This window comes from Bos grunniens, chromosome 18 (assembly GCF_055505025.1).
Source record: "Bos grunniens cultivar Pamir isolate PY7600 chromosome 18, Bosgru_T2T1.0, whole genome shotgun sequence".
Lineage (NCBI taxonomy): Eukaryota > Metazoa > Chordata > Mammalia > Artiodactyla > Bovidae > Bos > Bos grunniens.
This window is the reverse complement of record NC_141182.1, coordinates 1916170-1939206: the sequence shown is the minus strand read 5'-3', so window position 1 is coordinate 1939206 and position 23037 is coordinate 1916170. Positions and strand designations below refer to the sequence as shown.

The following is a 23037-nucleotide window of genomic DNA, read 5'->3' as shown; positions in this document are numbered from 1 at the left end:
TTGGCAGAGCAGTTCTTCTGGGTTCGCATCCCCTGCTCCCCACCTGGGCACCCATTCCCAATAAAGTCTCTTACTTCATAAGCACATGGGTCTCCTCAGACAATTCATTTCTGAGTGTTAAACAAGATCCCCCTTTCCAGCCCTAGAAGTCCCCCTTCCTGTAACATTTTTGTGTAAAAGAATACTACTGGGGCTTCCTAGGTGGTTCAGTGGTAAAGAATCCGCCTGTAATGCAGGAGACCCGTGTTCAATCCCTGGGTCAGGAAGAGCCCCTGGAGAAGGAAATGGCAACCCACTCCAGAATTTTTGCTTGGGAAATCCCATGGACAGAGGAGCCTGGTGGGCAGCAGTCCAAGGGGTTGCAGTAGAGCCAGTCAGTTGACTTAGCAACTAAACAACAAACACAGATAGAAGGTCAAGCTCAAAAGCTATTAAAAAGTCACTTAACTTGACAGTAAAGTATTAATAACCATCTTCACACCTAACATCTATTAAGCATTTAGCATGGAGAAGGCAGTGGCACCCCACTCCAGCACTCTTGGCTGGAGAAGCCCATGGATGGAGGAGCCTGGTAGGCTGCAGTCCATGGGGTCGCTCGCTAAGACTCGGACACGACTGAGCGACTTCACTTTCCCTTTTCACTTTCATGCATTGGAGAAGGAAATGGCAACCCACTCCAGTGTTCTTGCCCGGAGAATCCCAGGGACGGCGGAGCCTGGTGGGCTGCCGTTTATGGGGTCCCACAGAGTCGGACAGGACTGAAGTGACTCAGCAATAGCAGACACTGAATCTCACAACCCCCTTACAAAGAGTTACTTCATTACCTGCTAGTAACAGCAGAGGAACCTTAGGCACCCAGGTGCGCAGGCGCAACGCTTGCTGCCCCCTCCTCTGATTGGCTGGTGGGACCGGCTTCCATGCATCAGCCAATGAGGCTCTGGCTGTGAGCGGCAGTTGGCAGGGGTAACCGCCATGCTTAGCGGCGATGGCCGGGGCTGCTGGCCGGGTACGCGGCCGCGCCTTAGGGCGCTTTCGGCTCGCTCTGCCTGTGCGCGATGTGAGTATCTCTGAGCGTAGGTGTGAGAGCCTCTTTCCCATATTTAGGTGTCTTCTTCTCCCGACCCCCCACGGGGGCGGGGAACAGGAATAATAACAGCCGGTATTTAATCAAACGTTCGCCACAGACCAGGCACTGGGCAGAACGCTCTTAACCTTGTGATGTTGAATCCTCGAACCGTGATATGGGTGTTTACCATGATTTCAGAGGAGGCAGGATGCAGGCGATTGAATTTAAAATCCCTGGATTCCTCGCTCCATCTCCTACTTTGGAAACTAGTTGCCTTCTTAGCAGGAGTCTCACACTGTGCAGGTGTTGAAGGTGGGCATAGGAAAGTCTAGATTCCTGAGGCTTGCTAAGTTTGTTTTTAAGAAAAATCTATACACACTAAAAGCATTTATGGGGAAGATAAGCACTAAAATTCAGGAGATTGTCTCTTGGGATGGCAATGCAGGGGATTCATTTGAATCTTAACTGTTGTCTGTTACAGAATTCCCTTTCCTGTTTGTCTGAAATACAATTTTAAAAGGAAAACACGCACATGAAAAATAACTTTCAGAGGATGCCAGCCCAGACTTTAGAGCCTCTCAGTAGAAGCAGCCACTGATACCACTTTTGTGTGTGTATTATACATTTTCTATAGTATGTACAAGCACATTTGTGTTTGTTTGCACAAGTGAATTCTATTGTATACAGCCCTGCACCTTTGATGATTTACCTTTAAACTCATTAAACTTAAAGGTTCTTGAACCACTTTTACTCCTGTGATCAATATAATTTGGCAAAAGAGTCCCAGGGTTGCTTCTCACATAATGAGATGTAGATCATGGCCTGCCATATGCATATTTACTTTTTTCTTCCTGCACATCCTCATCTGCAGGGTCCAAAAGAATCTTCTCCAAATTAACTGTAAAACGTGTCGGAGAAAAAGAATCCTGGCAAGAAGAGGACAGCAGGAACTGATTTACCCTTTTCGAAACATTTTTACTTACACTTTACAAGTAAAATTCCACATAGAGCCCACTATTATTTGAAATTAATTTGTTGTGGTGCATGAGTGGCAAAGTGGGAGAAGTAGGGATTCATTTCTCAGGTTTCAGAGAAATTGCCCAGCTTCCTTCTAGTGAAGTAACAAGGAAAGAGATCTTGTTTGATCCCAGTTAAACTGTCACACTTAATCCTTATTATCCTTTTTTTCTTATTTTACCTCTTCTTAAAGCCCAATATATACATTTTTATTCCTTTTCAAAAATGCTCCCAATCATAGAATGCTTATTTGAGAGAGCTGGGATTCTAGCCCAGACAAAGCTAACTCTAAAAGTCACACCAGAATGGGGTGTTCCCTCAAATGAATTCATTTGCTCATTAAGCTGCTCCACGCAGGTCCTTTTTCATCAGCCTCCTACCAACTTCATCGCTGATTCTTGTCATCATTCCAGAACTGTTTTCGTTCCACAAACCTACTTGTTCTTTGTCTCTGATATTTTACCTGGAACACATTTCCCCAGCATCCTCGTTGAGTATTTTTCAAGGTTCAGTTCAGTTCAGTCACTCAGTCCGACTCTTTGAGACCCCATGAATCGCAGCACGCCAGGCCTCCCTGTCCATCACCAACTCCCGGAGTTCACTCAGACTCACGTCCATCGAGTCGGTGATGCCATCCAGCCATCTCAACCTCTGTCGTCCCCTTCTCCTTCTGCCCCCAATCCCTCCCAGCATCAGAGTCTTTTCCAATGAGTCAACTCTTTGCATGAGGTGGCCAAAGTATTGGAGTTTCAGCTTTAGCATCATTCCTTCCAAAGAAATCCCAGGGCTGATCTCCTTCAGAATGGACTGGTTGGATCTCTTAGCAGTCCAAGGGACTCTCAAGAGTCTTTTCCAACACCACAGTTCAAAAGCATCAATTCTTTGGCGCTCAGCTTTCTTCACAGTCCAACTCTCACATCCATACATGACCACTGGAAAAACCATAGCCTTGACTAGAGGGACCTTTGTTGGCAAAGTAATGTCTCTGCGTTTCAATATGCTATTTAGGTTGGTCAGAACTTTCCTTTCAAGGAGTAAGCGTCTTTTAATTTCATGGCTGCAGTCACCATCTGAAGTGATTTTGGTTAGATTCCTGTAAGTGCTGTTGCCACATAAGTCTGTGGGACAAAATTTTAAGCAAACGGTGTTTGAGACAGCTGATTCCTAATACGTTAGCTAACACCTGGACATTAAAAATTTACCAACCCGAAAAGCGAAGGAAAAAAAAATATGCTTGCTTCAAATTCATTTTGCTCACTCTCCGTAATGGTTTTGTGTACTGGTACATTCAATGTATATGAGCATCTTCTATGTCACTGTGCTGGGGGAAAATGTGGTTTTGCTCTTCGGTTGGAGAGCCAGTTGACAGGAGCTTAGGCATTTTAAGATACTACCTTAGTCTACGGTTCTGGACGTTGGATAAGAAACTTAAGATCAATGAAGAGGTGGAGGTTTAAAGGCGACAAAAACCGCAGCCCAAAGAGGGCGAGGGTTCGGCGGGCCGGCGCGGACTCTGACGTCACTTGGGCGCGCCGCTTCCGGTCCCCAGCTCCGGAGCGAGTGACTTCCCCCTCCCCGGGGTTGGAGTCGCCCCGGATTGCTGATCGCGCCGCACAAGCTGCCTCGTTCGCCAGCCCTTGCGTCCCAGCCTGTGCCCGTGACCATGGCCACCGACTCGTGGGCCCTGGCTGTGGACGAGCAGGAAGCGGCTGCCGAGTCGGTGAGTTGGTTTCAGCCGTGAAAGGGTCAGGGGGCCAGTTTTGGCCGGGGATCGGATCCTGGAAAAAGTCACTCCCTGGGTTGGTCCGAACCGGGATGGGGTGCGTGTGGGGATAGAGCCTGGACCCTGAGCTGGCTTTGTTTCCCCACCCGCCAGCCTCCCCCGGGTTACGTAAGCAGAGGTGAGCGCTCCCATCGGGAAAGAGCCAGCCGCCCCCCTGTCTTCCTGGAGTCAGGATTGCACTTACCGCCTTGAACTGTAGTAATCACCTATTTAGGTGTCATTTTCCACTTCCCCATTCTGAGCTGCTTGGGTCCAGGAACCATAGCTTACTCATGTTTGTGTGCTTCCTCAGCTTGCTCATTGATGATGAATGATCCACTCTGTGGGCCCGGCAGTCAGTAAATCCTCTCGTGATCAGCTTAACTTTGTTGTGGGCCTGACACACAGTAAGCAAGATATATGTTAAACGGTACTGTGTAGAATTAATTGTTCCCGCCTAAACATTCGCATTATGATAGTGCTTTGAACCCGCTTTTTTGGTACCTGAGTTCAGTTCTGTTGCTCAGTCGTGTCCGACTCTTTGCGACCCCATGAATTGCAGCACTCCATCACCAATTCCCGGAGTTCACTCAAACTCAGGTCCATTGAGTCGGTGATGCCATCCAGCCATCTCATCCTCTGTCGTCCCCTTCTCCTCTTGCCCCCAATCCCTCCCAGCATCAGAGTCTTTTCCAATGAGTCAACTCTTCCCATGAGGTGGCCAAAGTACTGGAGTTTCAGCTTTAGCATCATTCCTTCCAAAGAAATCCCAGCACTGATCTCCTTCAGAATGGACTGCTTGGATCTCCTTGCAGTCCAAGGGACTCTCAAGAGTCTTCTCCAACACCACAGTTCAAAAGCATCAATTCTTCGGCGCTCATCTTTCTTCACAGTCCAACTCTCACATCCATACATGACCACTGGAAAAACCATAGCCTTGACTAGACGGACCTTTGTTGGCAAAGTAGTATCTCTGCTTTTTAATATGCTATCTAGGTTGTCTGTGAATTTCTGGAGAACAAAGACTTAGTATTTTTTTTATAAGTGATAAAGTTTCATATGCATCTAAGGAGTCAGTTTTTTCCTCCCCAAAGAAAACTGCTGTTTCTCTTGACATTGATCTACGATATTGACCTCCTTGTTCCCTGAATTACATGCTTGCTTTGCTACTTATTCAGTTTTCTGTTTTAGGTGTTTATTGATTTTGACACTTTGGTCCATCCTCCTTTTCCCACCACAGAAGCACACCTTCCTATTCCTCATCTTCCACTGTGATTTTAGTTAGATCAGTTTCCTGTATTTATATTAATAACTAAAATATTTTTCCTATAGAACTTTTTCCTTGGAATTTATGTTTTTGTTTTGTGCTTATCACCAGTTCAACCCCAGGCTCTTTGCTAATCGTCTGTTTATCTCAAGATGTCCCCACACACCAAGTATTCTTTCAGTTTCATTTCTCCAAGGTCTTGTAGCCTGTTTTGAACTGTACTAATTGCCCCAATTTGTTTTAGGGGCTGGAGGGGAACAGGGCAAATTTCTCTTTGCCCTCATTCAGGGGACTTGCCCCTCTTCTCTTGTACTGGATCCTTTCATTTCTTCATCCCCCTCTACTTCTTTCTTGATTTGGTGGAGTCATATATCAGCTTTCTGAAGGTGTATAGGAAGTCAATTTTTTAAGATACTGCCTTTCTGAAATTAGCTTATTTTGCCCTATCACTTGAATAATAGTATTGCTGGGTGTAGCATTAATTGTAGGTTGGAAATTATTTTCCTGCCAATTAAAAAAAAAATTTTTTTTTAATTTATGTCTGTGCTGGGTCTTCGTTGCTGCTTAGGCTTTTCTCTAGTTGTGATGTGTGGGCTTCTCACCACCACGGTTTCTCTTACCGCAGAGCTTGGGCTCTAGGGTGTGTGGGCTTCAGTAACTGCGGTTTGCGGGTTCAGGAGTCGCAGCTCCCAGGCTCGGGTTCTAGAGCACAGGCTCAGTAGTTGTGGTCCAACTCAGTCACTCCATGACATGTGGGATCTTCCCAGATCAGGGATTCAACTTATGTCTCCTGCACTGGCAGACAGATTGTTTACCACTGAGCCACTAGAGAAGCCCCACCTGCCAAATTTTAAAGACATTGTTCTACTGCCTTCTGGATTTCTGTATTTGTTGTTGAGATGTCTGAGACCATCCTGATTACTGATGTGACCCCCTTTTCCCTTTATAAGCTTGAAGAATCTTCTGTTTGTCTCCAGTCATCAGAAAATTCATGATAATGTGTCTTGATATGGGTTTATTTTCATTCATTTTATTAGGCATGGGGTGGGAACTTCATTCTGAAAACTCTTGCCCTTGTGTTATGGGAAGTTTTCTTGAAATTTTTCATTGTTGATTTCTTCTCCTTTGTTTTTATTTTCATTCCCTCATTTCAGACTCTTATTAGCTGAATGTTGAATCTCATTAATTTTTAAAATTTTTAAAGTCAAGTTTATTGTGATATAAAGTAAAATTCACCTTGTGCTACAGTTCTGTGAATTTTGGCAGAGGCATACAGTCCTGTCACTACCACCACAATCAAGATATAGAGCGTTTCCACCACTCTAAAAAGTTCCCCCAAACTTTTCTTGCATTCACTTTCTTGTCTCTACCCTGCTCTGGCAACTGCTGATCTGTTTTCTGTCATTTTACTTATACCTTTTCCAAAATGTAGTGTAAATGGTATTATACAGTATGCAAACCTTTTGAAAAATCTGGCTTTCAGTAGTTTGATCTTTTTTTATTGCTGGGTAGTATTCCATGTATGCGTGTACCACAGCTTGCTTAACCTTCTGTTGATGAACATTTGGGTATTTTCTAGTTTGAGGGTATTTATGAATAAAGCTGTTATATACATTAGGATATACAGATTTCGGTATGGACTTATGTATGCATTTCTCTTCGGTTCAGTTCAGTCACTCAGTCATGTCCGACACTTTGCAACCCCATGAATCGCAGCACGCCAGGCCTCCGTGTCCATCACCAACTCCCGGAGTTCACTCAAACTCACGTTCTCTTCTGTAGATATCTAGTGAAGTGAAGTGAAGCTCACGCAGTCGTGTCCGACTTTTTGTGACCCCATGGATTGTAGTCTACCACACTCCTCCGTCCGTGGGATTCTCCAGGCAAGAATACTGGAATGGGTTGCCATTTCCTTCTCCAGGAGATCTTCCCAACCCAGGGATCGAACCCAGGTCTCCAGCATTGCAGGCAGACACTTTACCATCTGAGCCACCAGGGAAGCTCTAGTAGATAACTAGTAGTGTGATTTGTTGGGTTATATGTTAAGTGTATGTTTAACTTTGTAAGTTATATACCAAATTGTTTTCCAAAGGGCTGTAGCATTTTGTATTACCACCAGCAACATGTGAGAGCTCTAGTTGCTTCACATTCTCAGCAGGACAGCATGGCCAGTTTTTCCCTCCATTCTAATAGGTGTATAGTGATATCTTATGAGGTTTTAAGTTACATTTCCCTAATGACTGTAAGGAGATCCAACCAGTCCATCCTAAAGAAAATCAGTCCTGAATATTCACTGAAAGGAATGATGTTGAAGCTGAAACTCTAATACTTTGGACACCTGATGAGAAGAGCTGACTCATTTGAAAAGACCCTGATGTTGGGAAAGATTGAAGGCGGGAGAAGGGGACGACAGAGGATGAGATGGTTGGATGGCATCACCGGCTCAATGGACATGAATTTGAATAAACTCTGGGAGTTGATAATGGACTGGGAAGCCTGGTGTGCTGCAGTCCATGGGGTCCCAAAGAGTCAGACACGACTGAGCGACTGAACTGAATTGAATGACTAGTGATGTTGAGTGTCTTTTTATGTGCTTTGCCACCTGTATAACTTCTTGAAGTGGTTTTCAAATCTTTTGCCAATTAAAAAAAAACTGATGATTTAAAAAAAATGATTGTTTTCTTATTATTGAGTTGGGAGAATTCTTCATGTATTCTGGATATAAGTCCTTTATCAAATATGTCATTTGCATAAATATTCTCCCTGACTGAAACTTAACATTTCAATTTTCTTAACAGTACTTTTTGAAGAACAGACACTTTCAATTTTGGCTAATTCTAACTTGTCAATTTTTTCATGATTAGTTCTTTCTGTGTTCTAAGAAACAGACCTCACCCAAGTCCACGAAGTTTTTCACCTGTATTTTCTTCTAGAAGATTTATGGCTTTAAGTGTCACATTTATGACTATAATCCATTTTGAGTTGATTTTTTATGTAGTAGGAAGATTGGATCAACATTACCAGTCAATTTTAGAACATTTTCATCATCCCAAACCCCCTATTTCTCCTCAGCGCAGCCCTTTGTAGCCACTAATCTGTTTTCTGTCTCTTTAGATCTGCCTATTCAGGACGTCGCATGTAAATGGAATCCCATCATACGTGCTCTTCTGTGGCTGGCTTCTTTCACAGAGCACATTTTCAGGGTTCATCCATGTTATCCAAGCATATATCAATACTTCATTAATTTTTGTTGCCAAGTGATGATATATAGATATGCCACATTTTATTTATCTATTCATTGGTGTCCACTGATGGGCATTTGAATTATTTCTACTTTTTAGCTATTATGAATAATGTTGGTACAATCATCATGTACAAGTTTTTGTATGAACATACATTTTCAATTCACTTGGGTATCTATCTAAAAGTGGTATTGCTGGATTATATAGTAACTCTGTGTTTAAGTTTTGAAAAACTGCTATACTGTTTTCCAAAGTGACCGCATCATTGTATCATCTTTATTGTGTTTTTTTTGAGATTAGTATCACCTATGAGAGGCTCTATTGTGTAGAAGTTAAGACCTAAGACTTTGTAACCAGACAGACTTGGATTTGTACTCTGGGTCCCTCACTTATTAGTTATATGAGTTCTGGCAAATTACTGAACTTTCTGTGCTTCAGTTCCCACATCTGTTAAATGGGGATAAACAGAGTACCACCTCATTAATTTTCGGGCATGCCTGAAATAAGTGCTGTGTAAGTAGTAGCTATTATTATGGTTGTAGTTTTCTATAATTCAGTTTCTTTGCAGGAATCTTTTAAATTACGAGTTCATGTTGTAGAGATTAGCTGAACCTGGATAAGTTTTGTAAATTTACTTCATCATGCACAGGTGAATTATAATAGATCCCAATATTCTAAAACTGAACAAAAGAGTAAAGACAGCTGTCTCCTTCTGTTTTGTGGAACTCCCACTGAGCACCTCCACAGGAATGGCATGCTGCAGGTGGCTGTGACATGTACAGTGCACGGCTGTTGTTTAGGCGCTAAATGGTGTCCAACTCTCTGCAATCCCAGCACCGTAGCCCGCCAGGCTTCTTTGTCCATGGGATTTTTTCAGGCAAGAACACTGGAGTGGGTTGCCATTTCCTCCTCCAGGGGATCTTCCTGACCCAGGGATTGAACCCATGTCTCCTGCAGTGGCAGGTAGATTTCTTACCACCGAGCCACAAAGGAAGCCCTTGTATTTTAAATATTCCTCTAGCTCCATTTTTTACTCATTTAAGAAAATATTAGATCCTGTTTATGTTTACTTCCTCGTCCCTCTTTGTTCTTCTTGTTTCTTGGGAAATTTCAATTCAGAGGAGGGCAAAGGGAGCAGCAGACTCTGAGGAGTAAGCCTCTGAAGTCTCCTTCTTCACTACTGTGCACAAAGCATTCCTTATTCAGTATAACTCCCTTACCAGTAAATCTTCCTTCTGCTGTGTCAAGAATCCTCTCTTGGGACTTCCCTGGTGGTCCAGTGGTTGGGACTCTGCACTTCAAATGAGCAGGGCACAGGTTCAATTCCTGGTTGGGGAACTAGGATCCCTCATGCTGCAAGGCATGGCTAAAAAAAAGCAAACAATCCTTTCTCAAGTAGCTTTTGAATAAAATGCAGTGTATAACTTACAGTTTCCAATTATTTTTACATATCTTAAAAACTAAAATATTAACTAAAGGCATTAAAAATGTAGATATTATAAGGTGGGTATTTTGACTTTTGGTTAATGTTTCTGGATTGCAGAGTGGTGTTGAATGAAGTTGCAAGAGAAACTGGTTTCTCCTTTTGGTCCAAGTAAGCAAAGCAATGGCAACCCACTCCAGTACTCTTGCCTGGAAAATCCCATGGACAGAGGAGCCTGGTGGGCTGCAGTCCATGGGGTTGCTAAGAGTCGGACACGACTGAGTGACTTCCCTTTCACTTTTCACTTTCATGCATTGGAGAAGGAAATGGCAACCCACTCCAGTGTTCTTGCCTGGAGAATCCCAGGGATGGGAGAGCCTGGTGGACTGCCGTCTATGGGGTCGCACAGAGTCAGACACAACTGATGCGACTTAGCAGCAGCAAGCAAAGCAAAGGAAGAAATCTGAAGTAACTGAATTTAATCATAAGTTTCAGCGTTCAGTTCACTGACACTACAGTGGATGATGCAAACTTCATGGTCCTGGTGCTTTTGCTGTATAGGCTTTGAGATTGCTACAGCCAAGTGAGGGCCAGAGTGTTTTCAGAATCTGCTGGAACCTCTCCAAGAAGTCTGATACACTGTAATCAGAACATCTCTTGGTTTCATTTACATTGTTGCAATATATAGAGAAAGTTGATAGCATTTTATTTAACTACTTTATTTACTCTGTTAGCTTCAATTTTAACAGTATACCAACAAAAGAATAGGTTGTCCTTTTATCATTGAGTATTAAAGGATATTTCTGACTTATATATCAACCTGTCACTTATTTTAGGTAGCAGTTATCTCCCTGGGAGTACTATTAACCCTGCTGTTGTAAATATTGCCAGTAAGTCTGTCTGTCTTTTTTTTTTTTTTTTTAACAGCCTTAAATATTAGGCTTAAACTAGGTTCATTGGCAGGATGTGGAAGAGTATTTCAGTGAAGACTAGAATATATTAAGCACCTACTACATATATGGGGCTTCCCAGGTGGCTCAGTGGTAAAGAATTTGCCTGACGAGCAGGAGACCTGGGTTCGATCTCTGGGTTGGGAAGATCCCCTGGAGAAGGGACTGGCTACTCACTCCAGTATTCTGGCCTGGAGAATTCCATGGGCAGTCCATGGGGTTGCAGAGAGTCAGACACGACTGAGTGGCTTTCACTTTATATATCATATACGCATTATCTATCAGTGTGCTCTGTGTCCTTCAGAATTAATGAAGCATTGTTACTGCTTTATAGTGGTTTCCTTATTTGCCAATTTCCCTTCTTGCCAGCCTCTCCAGTGTCTTCCCCCCTTCTTCCTCTTCCCTCCACCCCAAGACCAAAGTAGACAGACAGACACCAGAAACTCTCTTTATAGTTTCCATCAATAGAAGGGAAGTTCCTCCATTCCCAGCTAACCACTCATTAAAAGCTTTTTCATTCCTCTCTCCACTTAAAAAACAGAAATGAACCTCAAGACATAGAAAACCTATGCAGGTGGTGCTTTAAGAAGCAGCCATTTGATAATGGTGATTTTCATTCTTTTTCCCTTCTCTCCATGATGTCTTAAGCCCTAGTTTTAATATTTTGACTAGAGCATCTGCTCTGTCCTTGATCCACAGGTAAACTAAAAACAGAAATACCCCTGACTTTATGTTCTGTTCTAGTCTTTCCCTTTTTTTTTCTTTTGGCTTTATTGAGGTGTAATTGACAAATTTTTGTAATAATAGGGGAGATAAGTCCTTCTAGGATATCCCTAACAGTGTTTGGTCAAAGTCCTACTAAATCTTTCTTTAAAATGCCTTTCCTCTGTCCCCTTCCTTTCTGTTCCACTTGATCCTGTTCTGTACCTTGACTGCATTGTGCCATGGTGCTGTAGGCTGTTCCCGACTTACATACCAGACATCCAGCACAAGGCAGCCTGGACGAGAGGCTGCACTGCAGCCTGCTGTGGCCCTGGGGCCTGAACCAGCCTGTAGCCTAACTGATCCGCGCCCCAGATGCTTTTCATCACAGACCTCCCACCTCAGTGTTCTCTGTTTGAAGAATGACTGCATTTTCCAGTATCTCTTTAAATTTTCTTGTTTGAAAAATGGAGAGTGACAACTCACATGGTATTCTATTGAGAGATTGTGAGAAGGTGTGTAATCAGTGCATTAAGCAAACTCACAAACTATAATTATTTCTAGGGATTGCAGTTAGGAAGTGTGGATTTTGAGCTGTTGTGTAACCATTTTTTTCTACTGCTGTTGCTAACTCGTGTCCAACTCTGAAACCCCATGGACTGTAGCACACTGAGCTTCCCTGTCCTTCACTGTCTCCCAGAGTTTGCTGAAATTCATGTCCATTGTATCGGTGATGCTATCCACCCATCTCATCCTCTGGCACCCGCTTTTCCTCTTGCCCTCGATCTTTGCCAGCACCAGGGTCTTTTCCAGTGGCTCTTTGCATCAGGTGACCAAAATGCAGGAGCTTCGGCTTCAGTACTGCTGTACTTGTGGGATATTTTGTTTATTCTCTAACGTTTAGTAAACAAAAGGAGCCCAGCAGAATGGCCTAATGAATATGCCCTAATGAATAATAGGTCACGAGAGTGGTTGATTTCTTCCCAGCTTCACTGGGGGAGGCAATATTGACGCAAAATCTTTTAAGTGATTTTCCTGACACTTCTCCCCCCATATTCTCCACTTAGTTGAGCAACTTGCATCTTAAGGAAGAGAAAATCAAACCAGATGCCAATGGTGAGTGACTAAATGCTATTTTGAAAACAAAAAATGATTTCCTTTAGTATTTGTTTTAATATAACTGGAAAAAAAAATTATATACGTACCAGACAGGAGGCAGGCAGATACTGGGAGTTATTTGATTTGGGAATCAACAAACTGGATTGTTTTGTTATGCTTCATATAAATATGAGGATACCTAATTGGCTTATAAATTATTAAATATATCACTAACCATGAAAATATACTGTCAATGATTATTCGTTTTTTAAAATATTCCTGAATTTGAGATGAGATAGACAAAGTATGAACAACCTGAGGGCTAACCTGTTGTAATTATTCTGAAACCATATCTACAAAATCTAAGATGTCCATTGAATTTTTGTTCATGTATTTAAAGTTGTAAGGGAGAAATTGTAACATTTACCTTACTCAGATCTTTTTCTGTATATCTTTATATAACTACAACACTGAAAATATGTTTCTATTAACGGTTTATACACATAGACTCCTAATGGCACTGTGGTGTATATATTGATGAACTATGATCTGCATAGGTATTCCTCTGTTGAACATCAAGGTCATGTAATCATCATTCTATAACATTTGAGAAATATTGATGCTGTGAGGGATTGTTTTTGAGGTACAGTGAGAGGACTTGGACTAGGAAAGAACTGAAAGTAAGCATCAGTTTTCATACCTTTGTGTATATAGTAACATAAAATGTTTTTATCTGTGGCTTGGTTTCCTCATTTATTTTTTTGCTCCCCAGGCCTTTACATTTCTAGTGTCTCATAGAATTTGAACTGTCTCAGCTCTTGGGTATGGGATGTGATTTTGAATGACGGCCGCTTTGTGTCTGATAAAGGTGCTGTTGTCAAGACCAATGCTAATGCAGAGAAGGCTGATGAAGAGGAGAAAGGTAACCTAGCCTAGAGTTATGTATACGTGGAGTTCTACAGTCTGAGAGAATGGAGTGTTAGGAGGTTTCATTCTTGCACCGTGACTTGGCTAGAGTTTAATGGAAGTCACAGTGCTAGTGTTCTCTCCTAACTCAGTCGGTAAACCTGTCTGTAATGCAGGGGACCCAGGTTCTATTCTTGGGTCGGGAAGATCCCCAGGAGAAGGAAATGGCAACCCACTCCAGTATTCTTGCCTGAAGAATCCCATGGACAGAGGAGCCTGGCAGGCTACAGTCCCTGGGGTCACAAAGTCAGACACGACTTAGCGACTAAACCACCACCACCACAGTGCTAGTAAAAATTCAATATAGTCATTGGTAAAGGGATTCTAGGAGGTTTATACCGACCTGCCAATGGACTTCCCTGGTGGCTCAGACAGTAAAGCGTCTGCCGCATTATAGCGGGAGCCCAGGGTTCAGTGCCTGGGTTGGGAAGATCTGGAGAAGGAAATGGCAACCCATTCCAGTATTCTTGCCTGGAGAATCCCATAGATGGAGGAACCTGGTAGGCTACAGTCCATGAGGTCGCAAAGAGTCGGACACGACTGAGCGACTTCACTTTCTTTCTTTCTAAAGGGATTCTACTTCTTTACATTTTAGAGAAATTTTACTTTGAACAGATGATAAACTTCAACAGCAGCAGGAAGTATTCCCTGAATAATTACCTTGTACAGGTCTTTATAAAAGAAATTTTAACTTGCATCTCCATTTTCTAATAAAATTATATTTGATGATATTTTGACAATTTAACATAAATAACAAAATGCAAACAGCTTACCCGATATCAAGATACAGACTTTGCCAATTTGGTTTTTTCCCCCCCATTATTGTGATGGGGTTTTGAAACTCATCATTTTAAAATTTATATTGGGTAAATATTGGAGAGTAAATGTTTCGGTTTTGAAAGGAGGAATCAGTAACTTCAAGAAAGGATAGTTGTTAGGAATAGAGTTCTGGAGAAGAATATGAGGCCCTAACAGATGATATGAGTATCATAAACTTTGCTTTTAATAAACTATTTTAATTATACTTATAAATCAGAACTAAACTCTACCTTGAATTAGGAGTCCCAGTACAAATACATGTTATTGCTTAAAATACTAATGGCACCTGAATTCAGAGGAGATCATGCTGGATTTCATGGACTTCTAAAAATCTTCATGCTTTTTTCCTACAGAGGACAGAGCCGCCCAGTCCTTACTCAACAAGCTGATCAGAAGCAACCTTGTCGATAACACCAACCAAGTGGAGGTCCTGCAGCGGGACCCCAACTCCCCGCTCTACTCAGTCAAGTCCTTCGAGGAGCTTCGGCTGTGAGTACTTTCTGACTCTCCCCTTTGTGTTTAACTAGAAATTTTAGGCCTGTTAACATGTATTTTTTCATCACTACAGAACATTTTTAGCTAATACAAGTTTAATAAAAGAATTTAGCTGCTTTGGGTTAGTAAGTAAAATTTCCTGGTAATTTGTAAAAGCTTTAGCTACACACATGCATCGTGCCCTATTCACAGTTTTAGTACTGTTAGCTAGATACTTGGCTGCTTTGTTCAACCAGAGACTGTGATTTTCATTTTAAACTGTTTTTCTAGGAAACCACAGCTTCTCCAAGGAGTCTATGCCATGGGCTTCAACCGTCCATCCAAGATTCAAGAGAATGCATTGCCTTTAATGCTTGCTGAGCCGTATGTGTCCTGATGCCCCTCTATCCCATTTGTTACTTTTTCACTTTCATTATTAAAAAAAATATATATACATATACATGTTCATTTTAGAAAAGTTAGAAAACAATGAAAAATGATAAAAGAAAAAATGTTATCTCCCTCCCCTCCACACTATTAATATTTGGAGTAGAGACTTCTAGATGTTTTTCTATGTAAACTTGGATTTGTATAATTTTGCTTAAAGGAACCATATAAAATGGTTACTTTTTTTTGATATGATAATTATATAATATTTCTATGTTGGTAAATACATGTACATTTATACCATTTATATACACCATGATTTCATTATATGGGTAAGTAAAATATATGTGTTAAATGTAGATGACAGAAACTAAACAGGGATTGAGGTGATCAGAACAGTACCATTGCTAACATTGTTTTCTGGGCAGTGCTGCTCACACTTTCAGAGGTGTGTGAAACTCATGGGACTTTATTAAAATGCAGATTCTGGTCTCAGTGAGTCTGAGGTGGGGACTGAGGCTCACCATTTCTAAGACGCTTCCCAGTGTTGTTGGTGCTGCTGGAGTCAGATCACACTTTGAGGAACAGGGTTCTAGAACATAAGGAACTTTTTATAAAAATTGACCCCTACATTACATATGATTTTAAAATTGCATAAAATCCTAAATCCTGAAAACCCCTTTCCCTATTTGTCTGAAAACAGATACTGAAGGTCTGTATTCTCTAGAAGTTTTTTATGTTCTGTGTCACAATAGTGATATTTTTTCAAGATAGTTAATGTCTTTTTTTTTAATAACATTTTGAGCATACTTAAAAATGAATAAATGGAATATTTATTATACTGTTTCTAATTACCACTTGTATTTATGGATCTTGATGCTTTCATATATGCTCACTGTTAGACTGTCAATGTTAGAAGAGCTCTGAGAATTTTCTAATACTTGTCCTTCATTAACTTATTTATTGAGGACTTGGTTTGTGACACATACTATACTAGGAACTTAGATACATTAGTGAACCAAGCAGATGAAAATTCTTGCCCACAAGGAGCTTACATTCTAGTTTGGAGTATAGATTTATTTTTATTTAAATATATAGTATGTTTAAAGGTGATAGATTGTAAATATAATTAATGCCACTGAATTGTATACTTTAAAATGGCAAATTTTATGTTATATATTTTACCACAATTTAAAAAAAATCATTAAAGTCATATACCAAAAAGATTGACTTATATACTTTAAATGGATGAACAGCATGGTACATGAATTACATCTCAATAAAGCTCTCTTTTAAAAAGGTGGTAAGTGCTAAGGAGAAAAATAAACAGAGCATGATAGGAGGGGATTGGGAAGACCAAGATTGCAGGTTTACCCCCAGTGTTTTATTATGGAAGTTTTCAGACATACAACAAAGTTGAAAGGCTTTTATAGTGAACACCTATATATGCCCCTCCTAGATTCTTTCACTGACAGTTCCCTATGCTTTATCATGTATCGGCCCACCAGTACCTCTTGTTTTTTAAGGCATTTCAAAGTAAGTTGCAACTTTAAATCACATAGTTAGGGTGGAATCTCATTAAATAGGTGATATCCGAGCAGAGACTTGAAGGAGAAGAGAGTTGGCATGCTGTCACAGGGACAGCCGTCCCAGGCAGTGTCTAGCTGCTGCAGAAGCCCAAGGACGAGAGTGTGGCTGCTATGTTCTGAGCAGCTCTGGGGCAGCTGAGGTGGTGGAGCGGAGTGAGGGAGCTGGCAGCAGATGAGAATGGAGAGCTAGTGGGGAGCCTCATCAGGTGGGACCTTGTAGGGCATTATAAGAATTTTAACTTTTACTCTGAATGAAATATGGAGTGAATGGGGGAGGTTTTTGAGCAGAAAAGAAGAATCACTCACTGCTACGTCAAGAGTAGATAAAAGATAAGAAGTGCTTCAAATTCCACCATAAAATCTTCTATCTGTGAAGCAAGCATATGTACTGTACTACAGAAGCCAAGGCCGCCTCCTGTCAAGCAAGCTGAGATACTCATTATTTAGTTAAGCTTTATTCTTCATTTTTATTCACTGAAAGAATACATGAGATTTCAACTCCTAACAGTCTGTGTTCTTGTGCAGCCCACAGAACTTGATTGCCCAGTCACAGTCTGGTACTGGTAAAACAGCTGCCTTTGTGTTGGCCATGCTCAGCCAAGTAGAACCAGCCAACAGACACCCCCAGGTAAGGGCTTGGCGAAGCTGAGTTTTCTCTTAACTAGAAGGGAAATGCCATTTGATGAATTAAAAGATGAGCTATGTATTACTTTTTACATCAACTGGAACCCCTTAAGTTGAGCACAAATAACATGGTTGATCTTCCAATAACATAAAAAATCCTTTTTCCTTTCCAAAGATATGCCAGTCCTAGGATAGTGCTTACAGGCTATGCTCCTTTAGCTGTAGGAAAAAGCTCCTTAATCTCTATCATCCATTACGAAGTTCTGAGAACCTTCTGAGTGAGAGAAAAGGAAGATTATCTCCAGCTGGGATTTCAGATCCCTGCTCACATGTGGTTTTTGGTACTCCAGTGGCCAAAAAGCTGTTCTCAAGTGTCTACCCAGCCAGAGTTCTGACCCCTGAGAATTGTACTTCCGACTTTGCAGCTTCAACAGTCAAATGGTGTGCACTCTGTATATTCTTCCCTTCAGCCTCAGCTGGAGGAATCGTTAAGTCCTAATAGTAATTCCCCACTGCATAACAGTGAGTGTCTTGAATTCTCTCTCTGCACTCTTTCCCTACCAGTGTCTGTGCCTCTCCCCAACATATGAGCTTGCCCTTCAAACGGGAAAAGTGATTGAGCAGATGGGCAAATTTTACCCTGAACTGAAGCTAGCTTATGCTGTTCGTGGCAATAAGTGTGAGTATGAATATGTGATCCTAGTTAATTAAGGTAATAACTTTTTATTTTGAAAGTCCAAAAACATATGCAATAGTTGAAATTTATAATAAACACATGTGCCTTCCACCTGGATCTGAAAAGTTAACATTTTGCCATATTTGCTTTATGTGTATTATGTGTATCTTGAGGGGGGTGGTGAATCATTTGAAGGTAAATTGTAGGGGACTTCCCTGGTGATTGGACAAGGCAATGGCACCCCACTCCAGTACTCTTGCCTGGAAAATCCCATGGACAGAGGAGCCTGGTAGGCTCCAGTCCATGGTGTCGCTAAGAGTTGGGCACGACTGAGCGACTTCACTTTCACTTTTCACTTTAATGCATTGGAGAAGGAAATGGCAACCCACTCCAGTATTCTTGCCTGGAGAATCCCAGGGACAGAGGAGCCTAGTGGGCTGCAGTCTATGGGGTCGCACAGAGTCGGACACGACTGAAGCGACTTAGCAGTAGCAGTAGCAGTCCTGATGATCCAGTGGCTAAGACTCTGAGCTCCCAAAACAAGAGGCCTAGGTTCAATCCCTGGTCAGGGAACTAGATCCCACAAACCGCAACTAAGTCTGCATGCCACAACTGAAGATCCCACATGCCACAGCTTAAAAAAAAAGGTCCCACATGCCACAACTAAAAAGATCCTGTGTGTCAGTGCAGCCAAATATTTTTAAAACGAAAGAAAACTGTAGACATCGTGACTTTTTTTTTTTTTTATTTTCTAGTATTTTAGTATGCATTTCATAGTAAGAGCATTCTTTACCATACCGACAATACCCATATCACAACCAACAAAATTACAGATTCTCTGATAACTAGCATCTTTTCCATTTTAATTTCCCCCCTAATTGTTCCAGAAGTGTTTATGGTTTTTTTGTTGAACCAAGACTGAGTCAGTATATATGCATCACATTTGGTTGTTGTATCTCTTTAGTTTCTTGCAGTCTAGAATACTCCCTTCACATCCTCACCCCCACCCCCCCAACTATGTTACATTTGACATTTTGAGCATACCAGTTGCTTATAAAATGTTACAAATTCTAGATTTGTTTAATAGCCTAATTTTTAAAATTTCACTATTGGAGTAAAAATGTTCTAGAATGTTCATAGCAATTAACTCTGGGAGATATTTTTATTATTTTCTTTTGCCACTCTACTTTTGCTTGTTTCACAACAAACTAACTTTGAAAAAGTCTACTTGTGGGGAAATGAAAACCCAGGCTAGGCAGAATAATGTTGACAGAGAAGAAATACAGGTATGAAATCCTTGAAAGAGGTTGATGATTATAGAGAATGTAAAAGAATACTACTGAAGAGGTTTTCATCTCATGGTTCATGCCTTTACCGAATCTTATCAGCATTACTGTCTGTTTTTTGTGTGTATGTCCCTCAAATACTATAGTGCTATCCTGACCTTGCCTTAAAATATTAATGCAAACCTCAAAACAATTGCTTTAAAATACATCATAGCTTTAAAATTGCTTGGAGTGTGAACCTGGCTTTGCCATGGAAATACCCACGAAACAAAACACATCTTGTCTCCACAGTGGAAAGAGGTCAGAAAATCAGTGAGCACATTGTCATTGGCACCCCGGGGACCGTTCTGGACTGGTGCTCCAAGCTCAAGTTCATCGACCCCAAGAAGATCAAGGTGTTTGTCCTGGACGAGGCTGACGTGATGATAGCCACTCAGGGCCACCAAGATCAGAGCATCCGCATCCAGAGGTAGGGCCTCAAGCCAGGAGGGCCTTCTCGGCTCCCGACCTGCAGTTCCTGCTCCTGTTCCCTCACACTCCCCTTCTTGCCCCTGCCAGGCTCTTCGCAGCTCTCAGGGGCTTTTGTTTGATGGGCCATTTATTTCCATGTCAGCGCTGAGCACGCCCCCTGCCCGGGTTAAGGAGGGAGACTCAGGGACTCTCTGTCAGCCGTCCCTGCCCCACGTCTGCTCCCCCTTCCTCCCCACAGCTGCTCCCCGCTGCCCCTTCCTGGGGACACAGGTCATCAGGCCTGGGGAGGCTGTGCCCTGGTCCTTCCAGGGAAAGCCCGGGTCAGGGTCATGCTGGACACCTGGGCCTCCCCTTGCAGGATGCTGCCCAGGAACTGCCAGATGCTGCTTTTCTCTGCCACCTTTGAAGACTCTGTCTGGAAATTTGCCCAGAAAGTGGTGCCCGACCCGAACATCATCAAACTGAAGCGTGAGGAGGAGACACTGGACACCATCAAGCAGTATTACGTCCTGTGCAACAGCAGAGACGAGAAGTTCCAGGCCTTGTGTAATATCTACGGGGCCATCACCATTGCTCAAGCCATGATCTTCTGCCATGTGAGTAGCAGCAGCAGCAGGAGGAGGCAGTGTCCTGTGGGGGTGGGGGGCCCCCTGGAGGATGTGGCCCCGCTCCTCCCAGTCAGTCAGCTCCACTTATTGCTGGGGACTATGTTAACTGCCTGTGGCTGGAAAGGAAATAAATCACTCCCAGGACCTAGTCTCTCAGGTTGTAATGAGATGTAAGGGGAAGACTGAAGACCTAACCTTCTCTGGTCCCTACTTAGAGATTACTTGGGGGGAAAAATTCCAAATACATTCCAGTGAAATAATTTTAAAATATTAAGAATGTAGACTATTTCCGAATGAAGACCTTTGGCTCAAACCACAATGACACTAAGATCACTGACGTGTCCAACTCTGTGCGACCCCATAGACAGCAGCCCACCAGGCCCCGCTGTCCCTGGGATTCTCCAGGCAAGAACACTGGAGTGGGTTGCCATTTCCTCCTCCAGTGCATGAAAGTGAAAAGTGAAAGTGAAGTTGCTCAGTCGTGTCTGACTTAGCGACCCCATGGACTGCAGGCTACCAGGCTCCTCCATCCATGGCAGGAGGAGCATTTTCATTTCCTCCGTCTATTTTCTAGGCAAGAGTACTGGAGTAGCCTTCTCCGCTGACATTTTATCCCCCCACAATCATATGGTTAAAAAATATTCAGAAACTTTAAGCCCATCTTGCTGACTGAACTCAGTAGAGCGTTCATGTGTGTTAATAGCAAAAAAGCCACTTTTCTGCAGGTGTCATTTCTTTTTTTTTTTTTTACAGGGATCTTCATTTTAAAACAATTCTTTTCACTCCAGACCCGCAAAACAGCTAGCTGGCTGGCCGCGGAGCTCTCAAAAGAAGGCCACCAGGTGGCTCTGCTGAGCGGTGAAATGGTGGTGGAGCAGAGGGCTGCAGTGATTGAGCGCTTCCGAGAGGGCAAAGAGAAGGTTCTGGTCACCACCAACGTGTGTGCCCGCGGTGAGCAGAGACTGGGTCCTGGCCCGCCAGGCTCGGGGCAGCAGAGAGATCCTCATGTGTGGGAGCCTATGATGGTTTGGGGGAGACGCTGTTTTGTGGGCCAGCCTGTGGGGCTCCCTCAGCGGAGGAGAAAGTCCACAGAAGCCGGGAGTCCTGGCTGGTGGCCGAGGACGGCGCCTGCTCTTGTGGCCCCAGTGCCACATCAGCTGCTTCTCCAGATCCTCGGATCCAGCAGAGGCTGTCTGACTGATGCCGGAATTCGGCCAGCACCGGGACGGTCCCGTCCTCTCCCTCTGGGTTCTGCCACCTGCCCGTGTCCCAACCCCAGAGCTGGCCTGTCGCAGACCCTGCCTTCCGCCTGAGCTTGGTGAGGGTGGGCGTGACTGGGCGGCGGCGATTTCTGTCTCCCGTCCTCACTCCCGTCCAACTTTCCCTCACGCAGGTATCGATGTGGAACAGGTGTCTGTCGTCATCAACTTTGACCTCCCCGTGGACAAGGACGGGAACCCGGACAACGAGACCTACCTGCACCGGATCGGGCGCACCGGCCGCTTTGGCAAGCGGGGCCTGGCCGTGAACATGGTGGACAGCAAGCACAGCATGAACATCCTGAACAGAATCCAGGAGCATTTCAGTGAGTCCCGGGAGAGCCCCCTGCTGGGGCCAGGTCGCGGGGGCGGGCGGGGAGCCGGCCCCGAGAGGCCCTTCCCCAAAACAGGTTCTCCCCGCACCCGGAGCGCTCAGGCCCGTGTGCCTGTCCAGTCCCGGGCGTCTCGGGGGCTCAGGGAGGCCTGCGGCGGGGCGGGCATGTCCTAAGGAGCCCCGGGTCCTCCCCGCCTGCTGCCCCTGTGATCTGTGCGGGGCTCTCTCTGAACCCGCCTCTCTCCCCTCAGATAAGAAAATAGAAAGACTGGACACGGATGACTTGGACGAGATTGAGAAAATAGCCAACTGAGAAGCTCCTGCAGTCGCTGTGCCGGCCCCGCCCGGGACACGAGTGCTTCCATGGCGCAGCCTGACCGTCCCTCGAGGATGACGGCACAAGTAGACAAACTGCCTACCTCATCTGAAATTACGTTTGGACTTGACAAAAATTGTGCAAATGATGGGGGAAGGTAGAAAAAAATTGTTTACACAACTTTTGAAGATTAGGCGTGAATACACAGAAATTTACCTTTTGGAAATTCTGTCTGTTTTTTGGCTAGTGTTTTCCCCATCATAAACCATAATCCAGATGTTGTGGCTAGTCGTTTGCTGAGTCTCAGTGGCAGCCCAGCCTGTTGTCTGCTTAGAAGTGTTGAGGCCAGACTTCAGCCCTTATAGAAATGACAGAGTTGAGGTGAAGAGCAGAGAGAGACCAAGTAGCTTAGTTTGTAAGCTAGTTACCATGTTTGGCGTGTGGTGTGAGGCAGCAGAGGAGACGTGTGAGTTGCTGCTTTGAATTTGGGTTGGGACAGCTCATTTGAGTGTTCTAAGCCCCTACTGTCTGATGGCTTCAGCAGGAAGGGATTTGCTAAGCATGACCCAAAATGCCAACCTGGCATCTTCGGTGTATACAAGTCTGTTGCAGACCATGGCCTATTCTCAGCAGCTACGATCTGTGTAGAATGCACATCTGATAACTGACGGATCCCTTGCCTGTGCTTGAACAGTCCTTTG

General features: G+C 43.4%; 2 protein-coding genes across 12 annotated transcripts in view; one reads left to right on the top strand and one right to left on the bottom strand.

Annotated features, from left to right (window-relative positions):
- The window catches only part of AARS1 (alanyl-tRNA synthetase 1), a 59419-nt gene that overhangs the window by 28410 nt on the left and 7972 nt on the right, over positions 1-23037 (bottom strand). For 3 of the 8 annotated variants that reach the window (XM_086349816.1, XM_086349811.1, XM_086349822.1), the window contains exons 2-3: positions 9575-9720; positions 4051-4242 (exon numbers count right to left, since the gene is read on the bottom strand). The exons of 3 other annotated variants lie outside the window; for them this stretch is intronic. The gene's annotated coding sequence lies outside the window, so the exon portion shown is untranslated. The remainder of the gene's footprint in view (positions 1-4050; positions 4243-9574; positions 9721-23037) is intronic. 2 more of the 8 variants (XM_086349821.1, XM_086349812.1) reach the window with 1 other exon arrangement.
- LOC147352903 (ATP-dependent RNA helicase DDX19B) lies at positions 986-22562 on the top strand. Of its 4 annotated transcripts, none has more exons than XM_086349827.1 (12): positions 986-1057; positions 12497-12545; positions 13396-13449; positions 14666-14801; positions 15078-15170; positions 17288-17390; positions 17951-18065; positions 19640-19817; positions 20178-20415; positions 21216-21378; positions 21821-22012; positions 22272-22562. In XM_086349827.1, exons 1-12 carry the CDS (start codon positions 986-988, stop codon positions 22331-22333), a joined length of 1455 nt encoding a protein of 484 aa, XP_086205953.1. In that variant the 3' UTR covers positions 22334-22562. The 4 variants fall into 4 exon arrangements, 3 of the variants coding, with proteins under 3 accessions (XP_086205953.1, XP_086205952.1, XP_086205951.1); XR_015145233.1 differs by lacking the exon at positions 986-1057 and adding an exon at positions 3646-3803 and having other exon boundaries at positions 21181-21378; XM_086349826.1 differs by lacking the exon at positions 986-1057 and adding an exon at positions 3646-3803.